The sequence below is a fragment of the Alligator mississippiensis genome, chromosome 3 (assembly GCF_030867095.1).
Source record: "Alligator mississippiensis isolate rAllMis1 chromosome 3, rAllMis1, whole genome shotgun sequence".
In the NCBI taxonomy this organism is placed as follows: Eukaryota; Metazoa; Chordata; order Crocodylia; family Alligatoridae; genus Alligator; species Alligator mississippiensis.
In genome coordinates, this window is record NC_081826.1 from 261,629,247 (window position 1) to 261,643,103 (window position 13,857).

Sequence of the window (13,857 nt, forward strand, 5' to 3'; positions counted from 1 at the left end):
TCAAGTAAACTCTCCCAGGCATGTATCTACACGTGCAGGGACACAGAAGCAGATTTGCTGCTCTTAGCAGCAAACTGCTCCCACTGCCTGCGGCCCTGCACTGGGCCCCTGCTGCCACTAGGGAGCTGGAGGCTCTGGCTGCAGCTGCCTGTGGCCAGCAGCCATCTGCAAAAGGCAGCCCTGTGCACTGCTCCCTGGCAAGCCCCTTTTCTGGCTGGGAGCAGCAAGCAGGGTGTCGTGGCAACACACGGTGGCTCTGTTGCTGCAGCCTCTTCCTGTTCCACCAAGGCTGCTCCATCCCACAGCCGTGCCTTGGGCTCTTGCTTGCCATACTGCTGGCCCTGCTGGCCTGCTGTGGCAAGTCCCCTGCTCACTGCACCCACCTCAGCAGCTTCACTGTGCTCCCCACTGTAGTCCACTCAGATGGCTGCCCATGGACCCCTGCCCCACCATGCACCCCCAGCACCACAATCACTGTGGACAGTTCTCAGAAAAGCACTTTATTTCCATCCACAGAAACAGACCCTCCCTCCCTAGCAACAGAGCCTGTCCCTTCTCCCCGGTTCTCAACAGAGCCCCTCCAACACCCACTCCACCCACCATCCATAAAACACCCTCTTCCCTGTACTATTTAGAAGTGCTGTGTGTATGCCCTCCCAGGGTGGAGGTGGGGGTGGGGACACATACAGGTGGAGCCCAGGCACCCAGCACTCTTGCCATTCCCCTGAGGGTGGACATTTCATGGCAATCCCAGCTGGCCAGGGATCACTCAGGACTGATGGTGGGTGCTGCTCTCCTGGCGCAGTCAGCTCCTCCTCCTGCAGCTAGAGGTCAGAACCAGCAAGGCTTGCTCGTGGTGCTGGCCTCGCTGCAGGCAGTTTCTGCTTTGGGGCTGTGTGCAACTGGGGTGAGCAGCAGACTGGGCCCAGGCTGAGGGGTTAGGTGGTGGGGGACCTGGTGCTGGGCCTGAGCCAGGGGCTTCTGGCTGGTGGAGGTGACACTGCACCTCAGCTCAGGGCCATAGGGAGGCCTGCTGCTGGGTTGTGGGTGGCAACTGTGAGGGCCAGGATGGTGTCCAGCACCCAGCAGTCCTCCTCTGTGGCCTCCACTGCCCTGGCTACCAGGACCACATGCTGCTCCAGGGCCTCAATGTACCACTCTTCCAGGGCCAGGAGCCTCTCCCTGAACTCCTGGTCTCCCTGGTCCCACTGCTGGTCCCTCACCTCCTCACGGGCCACGTCCTCCATTTGCCAAGTATCCTGCCAGCCAACATACTGTGCCCATCAAGCATCCTGCTGGGCAACATCGTCCACCCGCCAAGTCCGCAAGTCTGCCAGGCACTCCCTTGTTATGGTGACCAGGCAGTCCAGCAGGAGTGTGAGGTCCTGGGTCCACCACTACCTGAGCCAGTGCATCCACAGGGCCCCAGTTGAGGCTGGCAGTGACCCTGAGCCACCATCCTACTTGCCAACTGATGCTTCTCCTCCACATGCAGCTGCAGGATCTGCAGAACCAGAAGAAGCTGTTTGTGAGAGTTTGCAACATTTCTGAGATAAGGTGCTCTGTGCCAGAGGGCCATGTGCTGTCTGGCCTCAGATTGGGGGTTGTGCGTGCACAGGTGCCCATGGACCATTGTAAGTCGGCCGGGCAGGTCTGGGGCTAGGTGGCCACCAGCCAAGCCCCCAGCCCCTGCTTGCTCCCCAGGGGCTGCTGGGTGCTGGCCACAGGCAGCCTGCCTCCCCTGCCCTGTTCCCAGGCAGCACCTGCTACTGTGGCTCCAGACCCACCTCCCCCCTTCTCTTGCTGCAGGCCAGCTTGTTTCCTGTGCTGCTGCCAAGCTCATGGTGCTTGGGCTCAGTTGGCATGGGGCTCCTCAATGACTGGGATGAGACGCCACCCATGTCCCCACCTTCCTTGCAGGGGGCCTCTCTGGCCAGCCCCCTCCCCCCCAAGCCACCTCAAGTGTGCCCGTGCTCTAAGTGTCCTGGGCATAACACGAGGAGCTATTTGCATGGACCGAGGGGTGCCCAACCCACAATGCCTTGCTGCTGCTGATTCCCATGGTGCCCCAGGTGCACCTGTGCTCCTGGCATAGAACCCTGAGCCTCGACGGTATGGCGGATAAACCTTTCCTGTCCCACAGCTTCCACCACTGTCTGGAGGGCTACCTGTGGCTGTGCTACACGTCTCTGCCCCCTGCAGCTGAGAAGGACATCGCTGCTAACATTGACATGTTCCTCAGCATGTGAGAGGCCCATATCCACCCAGCTGCAGGGGCACAGGCTGCTCAATACAACTGCATGCTGTGGGGGTGGGGGGAACCTAGGACCAGGGAAGCATGGCCAGGTTGGGTGGGAAAGGGGGATCAGAGATGAGGGCAGGTGCCAGGGTGAGGAGGGTCCTCCGCCCAGTGTGGGGCTTACCATATGGGTGGGGCTGGTGTGTCCAGCAACCTGTGTCAGTGGTCTCCGATGGCAAGGGCATATGGGTCCTGGTGGTGTCCTGGGGCATAGGGGTGTGTCATCCAGCTACCCAAGCAGGGGCCCCCTCTGGGGAGAAGCTGGAGCTGCTGGCTGCTGGTGGTGCTGTGGCTGGCAGTGCCATGGCTGGCCTGGCCTCATGGGTGGGGCTGAGGCTGCAGAGCTGGTGGGGCAGACACTAGCCTAGGCTCCTGGAGCTGCTGGACAATGCTGAGGGTGGAGAGCCCTGTTGATGTGTCACCACGGGTGCCAGGTCACAATGGAGGTTTGGGCAGGCTGCCCATGCTCAAATAGAAGGCGCAGCTGCAGCCAGGGTCCCAGGGCACAAGGATGTGGTCCAGTTGCCACATAAAGGGCAAGGACTTGTGGGCAGCCCCTGATCAGTGATTATGGTCAGTGATGGTGACCCACTGTGCCCTCAAGGCCTTGACCTTTATGTAGCGCTGGCGTGCTGACTGGTCATGCCCTCACTCCTGCATGCAGCCTGACAGCCCCTCATAAATACTGGCATTGGAGTGCCCACCCTGTGCAAACTGCATGAGGATCCCAGCCTTGCCTCAGTGCAACAGTCTTCTCCTGGGACCCATTGCAGCCCCAGGAGGCAGCACGTGGCACCAGGGAGAATGCCAGCATGGCTCCCTTGATGGCTCGCTAGGCCTCTGTGCAGCAGTCCTGGTGCTGCTGGCCTTGGACAGCTGCCTGCAGCACCTAGTGGTGGGGCTGACCGGGAGCAAAGTCAGCATCTACATGTGCGCTACTTTGCAGGTAGGAAATGTACTCACGAGTAGAGCCAATTACTGCACAATAAGCGTCTATGTGCAGACGCAGATGCTTACTGCGTAGTAGTTGGCTCTACTGCACAGTAAATCATTTCATGTAGACGCGTCCAGTCATTCCTATCTTTTCCTGTTCCTATTTAAGCTTGGGAATACAATACAGGTTCTGTATCCCCATGATTACCTTGCTCCTTTGGAATCTCGACTCTGCTGGTGAAGTATTCTTATTGGCCGTGTCCACATGAGCAGGCTTGTACATTTGCAGCAGCCCAAATAGTAGCAGCACAAATTTGTGCTGCTACTTTGTGTTCCAGCTCATGCCACTGATTGTGTGGTTTGCAGTGGGACACATTGTCCTACTGCTCCAAATGCTGCAGGGAGGGCTGGCTCAGGAACACGGTGCTTCAGAGTGCTGCACCTGGGCAAAAAGAACCACCAACACACTTACATCCTGGGGGATGACCTTCTCATCAGCACAGCAGCAGAAAGGGATCTCAGAGTCATAGCTGACTCCAAGATGAACATGAGTTGTCAATGTGATGAAGTGATAAACAAGGCTAACTTTATCATGCATTAGCAGATGCATGATGAACAGGTCCAGGGAGGTGATGCTTTCCCTCTATGTGGCACTGGTCAGGCTGCAGTTGGAGTACTGCATCCAGTTTTGGGCGCTGCACTTCAAGAGGGATGCGGAGAATCTTGAGAGGGTTCAGAGGAGGGCCACTCGCATGGTCAGAGGCCTGCAGGCAAGGCCCTATGAAGAGAGACTGAGGGACCTAGATCTCTTCAGCCTTTGGAAGAGAAAGCTGAGAGGTGATCATGTGGCTGCCTATAAATTTATCAGGGAAGGGCAGCAGAGAATAGGAGATGCTCTATTTACTAGGGCACCCAATGGCCACAAATTGACAGAGAGCAGATTTAGGTTGGACATTAGGAAGAACTTCTTCACGGTAAGGGTTGCCAGAATCTGGAATGGGCTTCCAAGGGAGGTGGTGCTCTCCCCTATCCTGGGGGTCTTCAAGAGGAGACTGGGCAAACACCTAGCTGGGGTCATCTGCCCCCAGCACTCTGTCCTGCCCAGGGCAGGGGGTCAGACTCGATGACCTACTGAGGTCCCTTCCGACCTTAACATCTATAATCTATGCTGAGGCACTGCTCCCACATCTCTGTGTGCTGCAAAGCCCCCACGCTGAGGCAGTCTGAGCCCCAGCCAGCTGCTCCTTGGCTGACTGAGCTGCAGCATGCTTTGAGATGGGGGCTCAATGTGCTTCAGTGCAGGGGCTCTGTATCAGAGCCCCCATGCTGAGACACACGGAAACAGGAGAGCAGCCAGCTCAGGCCTGCCTGCTCCCCCGTCTCAAGGCACACTGTGCCCCACCCAGCAGGGGAGCAGCTGTCCGGGGTGCAGACTGCCTCAGCACAGGGACTTTGCAGCCTGCTCCTCCATCTCCATGTTTGTCCTGGCACACAGCACTTTGGTGTGCTTTGCACCACTTTTTTCAGGTTTCTTTTTGCTGCTGGGAAATCCTGTTAGCAAATTTTGCCCCAGTGCTGCAAATTAGCAGCACTGTGCATGGTTTAACTTGTAACGTGCAGTTTGTGGAGCCGCAAAGAGGTTTGGGGCACCACAAACCACACATGCCTGAACATCTGGATCCAGCCATTGACTCCAAAGATGTGGCTGCACTCTGTACCTAGGTTCTCTTGGAGACATAGAGAGTGTCTCACTCAAAACAGTAGTAACAGGATTAGAATGGAGATAATCTGCTCTACCTTCCAAGTCTATCTCTGTCCTGTTCTTTTCTCCTCCCACAAGTCTACATGGGATGGGGAGATTATTGTATTTAAATGCCAATTTCTCTTCACCCACATGGTGCTTCTCTTATTTCTCATAGCTTGTCCTTCTTGCTTAGACACATCCACTAATTTTCAAATAGAGTACAGAGAATATATCAAGCATATGAGTTAAAAAAATCCTGTACTTAAACCTCTAAGCAATAGTATAATGTAAAAACAAAACCCCAACAAAAACCCACACACTGAAGTAATGGTTTCTTTTTTAAAATCTATAATGCAAATTATCAAAGGCTTTTATGTACTATTTTAGGAATATATTTGGTATTATCACAAAAACATAATGGGAAAACAACAATTATACCATAAACTGCAATTTGTAAGTCTTTTGTACTGTGCACACTGTGCATTTACCTGTAATTTAATGTCATTTTGATGCACCTACAATACAGGAACTAGATTATTCTGAATTTACATCACAAAAGCTTTGTGTAGTCTCTCTATGATATGCATGCATAATTTTCCCATTAGGCTCAATTCTTTCCAATTCTTTCCTAGGCTAAATATCTATTTTCCCTGGCAGTCTGAGGTGCTATGATATCTAGGCATCTATTCTTCCCTTTAATATATCTGTACAATTCACTGGGGCATGTACAATCTCACAGTAATGACATTCTGTTAGTCTGACCACTACATTCTTTAACTATTCACAATAAACTTTCACAAAGTACAAATACATATAGCTTACACTAGTATTAAAGTATTTGCCTTTCACGGAAAAAAAATTATATACATAACTGTTGTTTTGAGGCATGGGAGAGTGTTTGGGTAACCTTTTGCTTCCTATTGCTTTTGCTTTTCAGGCTGCTTGGGTTTGTATGCTTGAAGAGGCTGTTGCCTGCAAACAGAGCATGGGTGCAACATAGAAAAAACAACTTAAATTTGTGTCTGGTGGCAAAAGCTCAGAAAGGTTTACTGTCTTGTAGACAGTATACTAGCAGGTCTGTGTAGCAATTAGCCCAAATTAGTGAAATGCCCAAAAGACTGGTAGTAACTTTTTTACATTAACTACACTCCTCAAGGTTGCTAGAAACAACAACTCTTGCAGGATTTATACCCAGATGCCTGTATCTTGTGCCAAATTGTATTTTTTTTGGTTCAGAAGTCTACTTTTACTTGCCTTTTTGCCAAGTTTGCACACCTACAGCTCTAAGTGTTTTGTTATTTTTGTTTTATTAGTAAATTTTTATTTTTTACATTACTTTTCAAGTACCTTAGCAACTCCCTTCTTTAAACTGACATTTTTGCTTATTTGTGTTTTGATTTACTGCCTCTTTTATCAGGTCATTTAGCGGTCAGTGGATGTGTCTACATGTTCATTAATGCACTATAATTACGGCACATTAAGTTTAGTAACTGTAATGACAGGTATTAACTTAATGTGCTGTAATCGGCGCTATGGCACATTAGTGCAGATGAACATTTTTTTTTGCAACACTACTGTGTATTAGACGAAATTTACTGCGCATTAGCATGGGCTTTGCCTGCCGTGCTAATGCATGGTAGAATTAGTCTTCTGCACATTGAGCATCTCATGTAGATGCACCCAGTATGACCTGTTCTGCCTGGGCTCCGTTTTGGCTCCTTAACTATAACTTAGCATAACTATGGCTTAGCATAACCACAAATACTACAATAATAATATTTCATTTTGGAAATAAACTTATGAAAAAACAGAATTTGACACTTTCAGGCATGTACATACTTTGCAAGGAAGCATTGAGTTCTTGAAATTTAGTTTAAATTAGCCAAATCTTTTCTTCAGATACTCAACCAGGACTTTCTCTAAAATCAATGGGAGCTACATGTAAGTATTTGAGAGCAATTATAGAATCTGTCTTAATCTAACGTGATAAGATTCATGTCACCATTTGACCACAATTAATCAAAGTAACTTTGGAATTCAAAGCACTTGACAAAAGAAAATGCATGAAGACACAAAGTATCCGATTTAAGATAATCAAAACCCCTTTGCTCAGTCTTGCATTATATGAAGTGTGAGACACTTTAATGTCAGCCACAACAGCTGTCTTTTTACTGAAAAGGTTATACAACAGGTAAAATGTAGTGTTATAATACAAGTGATATACAAAATGTTCACTGTCAACATGCTTTTTTGTGAGGTCTGCTACAAAGCTCATTGTAGTCAACAGGAATCTGAAGCAGGCTAGTAGCTTATAAAATATTTTCCCATTAGTGTATGTGACAGATATATTTTTATTCAGCTTGTGTATAAATGTATGCTGCCTGTAACTGGAGCTTGAGTTATCTTAATACACTGCATTTCATTTCTTCATTCTATCTTGCCCTTCAAGACTCTTGTCTCACCTCTCCTTTGATCTACTACACATTTTCCCTCAAGGCTGGGAAGACTGCTAGCTTGCCTAAATAGCTCATAGCTGTCTAAGAGAAGAATAAAAGAATGACAGCAGTCTGTGACTTAATACCCATTTCTGTCTTTATTCAGCATCTAATAGTTTACTAATGTAAGTAACAACATAATCAACTCGACTATTTAGGATCTATAGATGGCACTATATAGTTATTGGTTTCTCTGTAAGTAAATGGTGTACAGATTTTCCTCACTTTATGTGGGTTCTGGATGTGCAAATTTACTCTTATGTGATGACCCTGTTTATACTAAAAATGCATTATATTCAAGGTAAATTCACTCTTATGCAATCAGTGTGGTGGAAGCCCGCAGTCAGCTGCTGTGTGCAGTGCACTGTGGGACTGATGTGCACCAAAATATAGTCTTCTTCTTCTGTGTGGATCTGTGCTCCTTGCTTGTTGTCTGCAACACAAGTTTCTGTAGTTGCCATCCCCATTATAATAGTGTCCTGTGCTTGTGTGCACTGTCTGCTGTTGATGAGTTGCAAGACAGTTTTGACAAAGTTGTAGAAATGGGTCTGGGGAGCAGTGCAGTCGAGGTCTTGGAACGTATCCCTACTTGTTACATTGTAAAGTGGGTTCCTTTTATTTGAATTCAAGTTATGCACCATTTTCCAGGAACGCATGTACAGCATAAAGGAAGAGAAATCTGTACCTGGGCATTAAACTTCAGTAATGCCATGCATAAAACTTACATAGCTCAGATTCTGAGACTTGTTCAGTAGCTGCAATAATTTCTTGGTGCAAGAATATCCTCATCTACTTGGAACAATTTGAGTCTCAAGAAGTTTAAAATAACAATTGTTAAGCACTTTCCTCATATTTTAACAGAACTGTGGTTGAAATTCCTGTTTAGAACATACAGGGAGCGTCCAGACAAGTGCACACATGCCTGTTGCAGCATCTCAAAGCAGTTTGAGACACCACAAGAGGCACACTGGGGACAAAAAAATGTTCCCTGTGCTGCATATTTGCAGTGCGGACTCTAAATTTGATACCAGGAAATCCCGGTATAAAAAACAAAAACAAAACCCCTGCTGAAAAAAGTGGTGCAGGGACCTGCTCAGGCAACCAGAGGCTGGGTCCTCCAAGCAGATGTTACCTCCAGGCTAGGCCGGTCCCATGCCATGTGGCACAATTAGCACTGGGCCTCAGGATGCCAAGGCCATGCTACATCGGGGAGAGGGGAGGAGAGGGGCTCTGCTAGCAGTGGGCCCTGAGCACCCAACAGCCATTGCTGCAGGGGAGGCTGTGTGCTGTGCAGGGGGTGGACGGGGAACCCACCCCTCCTAAACAGTCCTCCCCACAATCCACCCACAAATCCCCCACCGATATACCCAGCCACAAACCTCACAGCCCCACAAACCTCCATATAAGCCCCATACACCCCACAAACATCATCTCCCAACCCCACAAATCTCACATCCTGCGTGCCCAGCTGGCCAAATGGGATGGGATGGGAGCTGATGGCAGAAGCCGTGGTTGCAGGGGCCACTGTAGCCCTGCCTCATGCCCACACCATTGCTAGGACATGTGGCCCCAGACTGGGTGGGGGCTCCTGGTTCCAGGAACCATTTTGTGGGGCTAATGGGCTGGGGATAAGGGTAGAGGTGACAGTAGGGGTGTGTGAGAGAGAGATGGACATTGGAGGTGGGGGTGGGGGAGTGCTCCAGGTTGGAGAAGCTGCCAGAACCAGGCTTAGATTCTCCCTGCCCCCTAGAGCAGCCTGTGCAGGGGAAGGCCAGCCTGGAAGGGAAGGGGCTTGCCCAGCCCAGTACCTGAGCCCCAGTTGAGGGCTTCCCAGGAACAGCATGGGGATTGCTGGAACCTGGACACAGGCACAGGGAGCAGAACAGTAAGGGCTGGCACTGCTCAGAACCACAAAGTAGTGAGTGAAACAGCTGCAGCTGGACTCATGTCCTGGTGGATGGAGCTGCTGCCAGGAGGGAGCTAGAGAGGGGCAGGGAGGGGCTGTGGGTTGAGTGAGGAGCACCGGGTGGGGGCCGGGAGTGCTGTGGGTTGAGAGTGAGCGGCAAGGGCAGAGGCAGGGCACTGGCATATCAGTGCTGCTCAGTACCCCACATCCTGGTGAGCGAAGGGGGCAGGGGCAGTTCTGATTTTTCTATGATTAAAAAAAACCCCAAAAGCAAACACCAAAGTGTATAGATATTTAGAATTTGTTTGTTATGATGATAGAGGCACTGGTAGGCTTCCATCTTGCTTTAAAATTGTAAATATATCAATAAAACATTGCCCAACTGATCTCTCTATATATTATTTATATTATATTTATTTTAATCATGGAAGAACACGGATTTTGGGTATTTTAATGAGAGAATTTGGGTTTTTGTATCAGAGAATTTGCAATTTTTAAACAGGGAACACCTGGGTCTCTGCTGGTGAGACAAGTGGTGAGACCTGCTCGTGGCCAACACTACCCAGCTGGAGGGCAGTGAGGTGCTGACCTGGCCATTTGGGGCCAGGAGGACACACTTCGACAGTTCAAAGCAGGCCACTGCAAGGAACCCATCTTCTGCGCAATAGCTGCCCAGATGGCAGGATGAGGGCACCAGAAGACATGCCTGCAGTTCTGCGCAAATTCCAACTGTGCAGACATGTCCTACTGGCAGCTGGCCGGAAGTTCAGGAGACTCTTCTGCAGTGCCCAGCACAGCCCAGGTGGCTGTGCGATCCCCGTCCAGGTCTGACTGGTGCACAGACATGGGGCTGCATGCTGTCGCAAGTGGCAGCAGGTCACAGCCAGGCAGCAGCCCCCACTGCCAGACTGTTGCAGTGGGTAGAGGGTGCAGGGGCCACTCTGGGTTAGGGCTGCTTCAGCAGTCCAGCTGACACAAGGGGTAGTGTCCCCAGATACCAATTGGCTGGGTCTCAGCAGGCAAATAGCCCTGAGCTGCTTGCCAGGGCAGCTTTTTGTACTGCTGGAGCCATGAATGACTGGTGCCTCCCGTGAATGGGGGGGCATCGTGGCAGAGAGCGGGGACCGCCTGCAACCATCGGCAGCACGGTGGGGTAGGGGATGGTGAGTGGTGAGCAGGGACTGCCCGCAGATGCTGCTGGCTGCATCAGCAGTGGGGAGCGTTGGGGGGGGGGGGGTGTGCGAGTGTCAACTGCCCACAGAAGCCAGCAGCAGCTTTGGTGGTGGCCAATCTCAGGGGCGTTACATGCTACCTCATGCCCCCACTATAAGTTGCCTATGGCTGGAGCAAGCACAGGTGCTGGCCCCAGCCTCTAGCTCCCCCTGGCTGAAGATCCAGGAGCTGGGCAGGGTCAGTTTGCCCCAAGTGGCACAATTTGAACCACACCAAAGTGCATGTTCAGGCACATGTACTGAGGCAAAAATTTCCAGCATAAATTTGTGCCACTGCTATTTGATCTGCTGCAAGTGCACATGCCTGCATATGTGGATGTGCCCATGATGATCTTATTTGTGTAGAATCTGGTGACAAAAAATGAGTATGGGAAAAGTGATGAAAAGAAATATGAGCTTGTTTTGTACGAATAGCTACAAAAAGGGCAAATGTTTTCCATCTATAAACTTAAAATGCTCCACCTATGTACAAATTTAGAGTAAAATAGTGACTCCAGGTAACTGAGAATTAGTTCTTTTATTAACTAGAGAAACCTAATACTGTGAAACCAGTAGTTAAATGTAATAAAATAATTTTTATTAGAATTACTATGAAAATAGAAATCAGCAAAGCTACTTTTTGGGTACATCTACAGGAGATATTTACTGCATAGTTGACTAATTAGCTGCATGCTAAATGTCTTGGTGTCTACATGTGAGCCCCTATTAGGTTGGAGTGAACTAATTTACTCAGCAGCAGGACTGAAGGGCACGTCATGTGCAGCACGTTGAGTCAGGGTGGCGCAGCCCCAGCTGGCAGGGGGCCTAAAGGGTAGGCCTGTCAGCCCTGGACTATTCCCCCTCTGGTTCAATATGCTATGGAGGGGTTGGCTGGGGCACAAGGGTGCCTCAGCATGGGTCTAGCCAGCAGGCAGCCCCCCAACACTAGCATCCTTGTGTCCCAGCCAGCCCCTCCAACATCTACATGTGCACTGCTGCAGAGGTTTGTTTTTTTTACTTGTATTTACAAGTGCAATCCTGCTGCAGAGTAAAAAACGCTGCAGCAGAGCACATGTAGATGCTGGAGGGGCTGGCTGGGGCACAATAATGCCACAGTGTGGGGGGGCTGCCTGCTGGCTAGTCCCATGTTGAGGCACCCCAGTGCCCCAGCCAGCCCATCTACAGCATGTTGAGCTGGGGCTGGCAGGCTGACTTCTGGACTGGCAGGCTGACCCCTTAGGGCCCCTGCCAGCTGGGGCTGCTGCACCCTGGCTCAGTGCGCTGTGCATGGCATGCCTTCAGTTATTATTGTCGACCCCAACTACATTTAACAAGATTTGTTGTTGATAATTTTAGTCTTGTACATATCCTTATTAAATTTCTGGATCACAAATGTCTATGAAATCTATTAAAATAGTTGTGAAAAATACAGCTTCTAATGAATTAGTAACTTCAAGATTATTATTGGCTTCATGACTGGTCCATTTGGATGCAGTCAACAGTATTCATTTACAACAGTCATTACTCAGTTATCCAACAACAGGAGTTTCTTCAAGAGAACCTATTTTAACAGTGCCCTTTGGGGGTGAACTGGCTAATTTAAGAGTTGTTTGCACTTGGCAGAAATAATCTTTGCTATTGGCAACTGTATTTTGCAGGGTCAAGAAAGCAAGCCCAAAGATTATTAAAATGTACACTTCCAGGAATCTGAGATGAAATTTTATCAAGACTGCACAGAGACTTCCAAGCTGCCCCAGAACATCTCTACATTATTAATTTCTCATAAAATGACAATTATAATAAAAATGTGGTATCATTTATAAATAAAAAAAATGTGTTCTCGGGCTTGTTGCCTGTGTCTGACAATACTCCCTGGCATCTTTATACTTTAACACTTTTATTTCTAAGGGATGTAGCATGGTTTATTAAGTAATATAGGAGCAACCAATTTGCAAAGAATTTTCAGCACATTGGTGTAAGATTACTTATATCAAAGCAATCAATTGTACTCTTTGGTGTAGAAGGACATAGTAAGGGCTATCATTTTCCCCAAAGAATTTAAAGACAAAGGAGACACTTGACTGAGTAAGCAGAGGTGAAGTGTCTCAGCCAAAGTTGCACACCATGTTTATAGAAGAAGAGGTAATAAAACCCCAATGATCTAATTCGCAGTCCAATGCTTTATGTGTTGTCTGTGCTGCTGAGGCTAACTACATTGATTCTTTTCTAACTGAGGTTTAGTAATCCCTAGCTCTTCTTTCCCCCCAGTCAGAAGATTTGTAGTGCAAAGATGTTTAGATTGCTCAGACTTGGAGAAAAGACAATTAGGCAGTGCCAAGGCAGTACAGATGGCATTTCCGTGTACCTAATTTATCTGTGCTACATTTTCCCTTCTGTAAAATGGGAATAATATCACCAACTCACCTCATACGACTGCAGTAAAGAAAAATTAATCTTAGGGAATGAAGAAATTCATACTATAGTGATAACCACGGCAGAAAAGTCTGAGACGAAAATTTAAAGATTCTATCCACAGAACAAAGTTTGAATACTGTACAGTAAATATAGTTCATTGTTCACTGTGTGGTCTTGTAAGGATAAAACAAATGTTGGCTATTAAGTGAACACTATTCATCCTGTGCACTCAATCAGGGAAGGGTCCTGCCAGAAAGAAAGGGAACTAAAGTCTGTATCAGATGCATACATGCAAAGGGGCTTTATAACTTTTGAGTACTTGACTTTGCAAACTTAATATTAATTTAACATTAGTCTGTTGGGCCTAATTTATAAATAAACATAGCAAAAACCACTACCTCAGCTTCCTGCATAAGAAAGCTGGAAATATTTAAGGCTACTGGTCTGCTGTTTTGTATCTAACAAATAATGGAGATTGTTGTCTGTCTTTTCTAACAGAAGCTGCATGAGAGCTGTGAAGCTGTCCTAGAGACCTGTAAATATTCAAGCAATAACTGTATAGAACTGTATTATTTTGTACAGTACATAGTAGAATGTTTAACAAAAAAAAAAAAAAAAAAAAGGAAAGAGACCGGGAAAATGTGGAGGTTGAAAAAGGGCATGTCTACACTTGAAATTAATGCAACTGGATAAACTCCAGTGCAATCTGAGCTGGAGTAAACTAATCCTGATGTCACCATCTACACGTGCATTTAAGTGCAGTAATGTACTCTGCCGTCATGTACTGACACTGTAAATTAGTCTAACCTGGCCCAATTTCCATTCAAATGTAGACAGTGATGCTCTACTATGCA

At 48.2% G+C, this 13,857-nt stretch overlaps 2 protein-coding genes across 8 annotated transcripts in view; one reads left to right on the forward strand and one right to left on the reverse strand.

Moving 5' to 3' along the window:
• SREK1IP1 (SREK1 interacting protein 1) overlaps positions 1-13,857 on the forward strand; it is a 190,655-nt gene that overhangs the window by 106,443 nt on the left and 70,355 nt on the right. Inside the window, exon 5 of one of the 3 annotated variants that reach the window (XM_059725143.1) lies at positions 12,247-12,446. The exons of the other annotated variants lie outside the window; for them this stretch is intronic. Coding sequence (XP_059581126.1) covers positions 12,247-12,304 — 58 coding nt within the window. The 3' untranslated portion in view covers positions 12,305-12,446. Of the gene's footprint in view, positions 1-12,246; positions 12,447-13,857 lie in introns of those variants that run through there. 3 annotated transcript variants of the gene reach the window in all.
• Positions 1-13,857, reverse strand: part of RGS7BP (regulator of G protein signaling 7 binding protein) — a 90,678-nt gene that overhangs the window by 11,714 nt on the left and 65,107 nt on the right. The gene's annotated exons all lie outside the window — the stretch shown is intronic.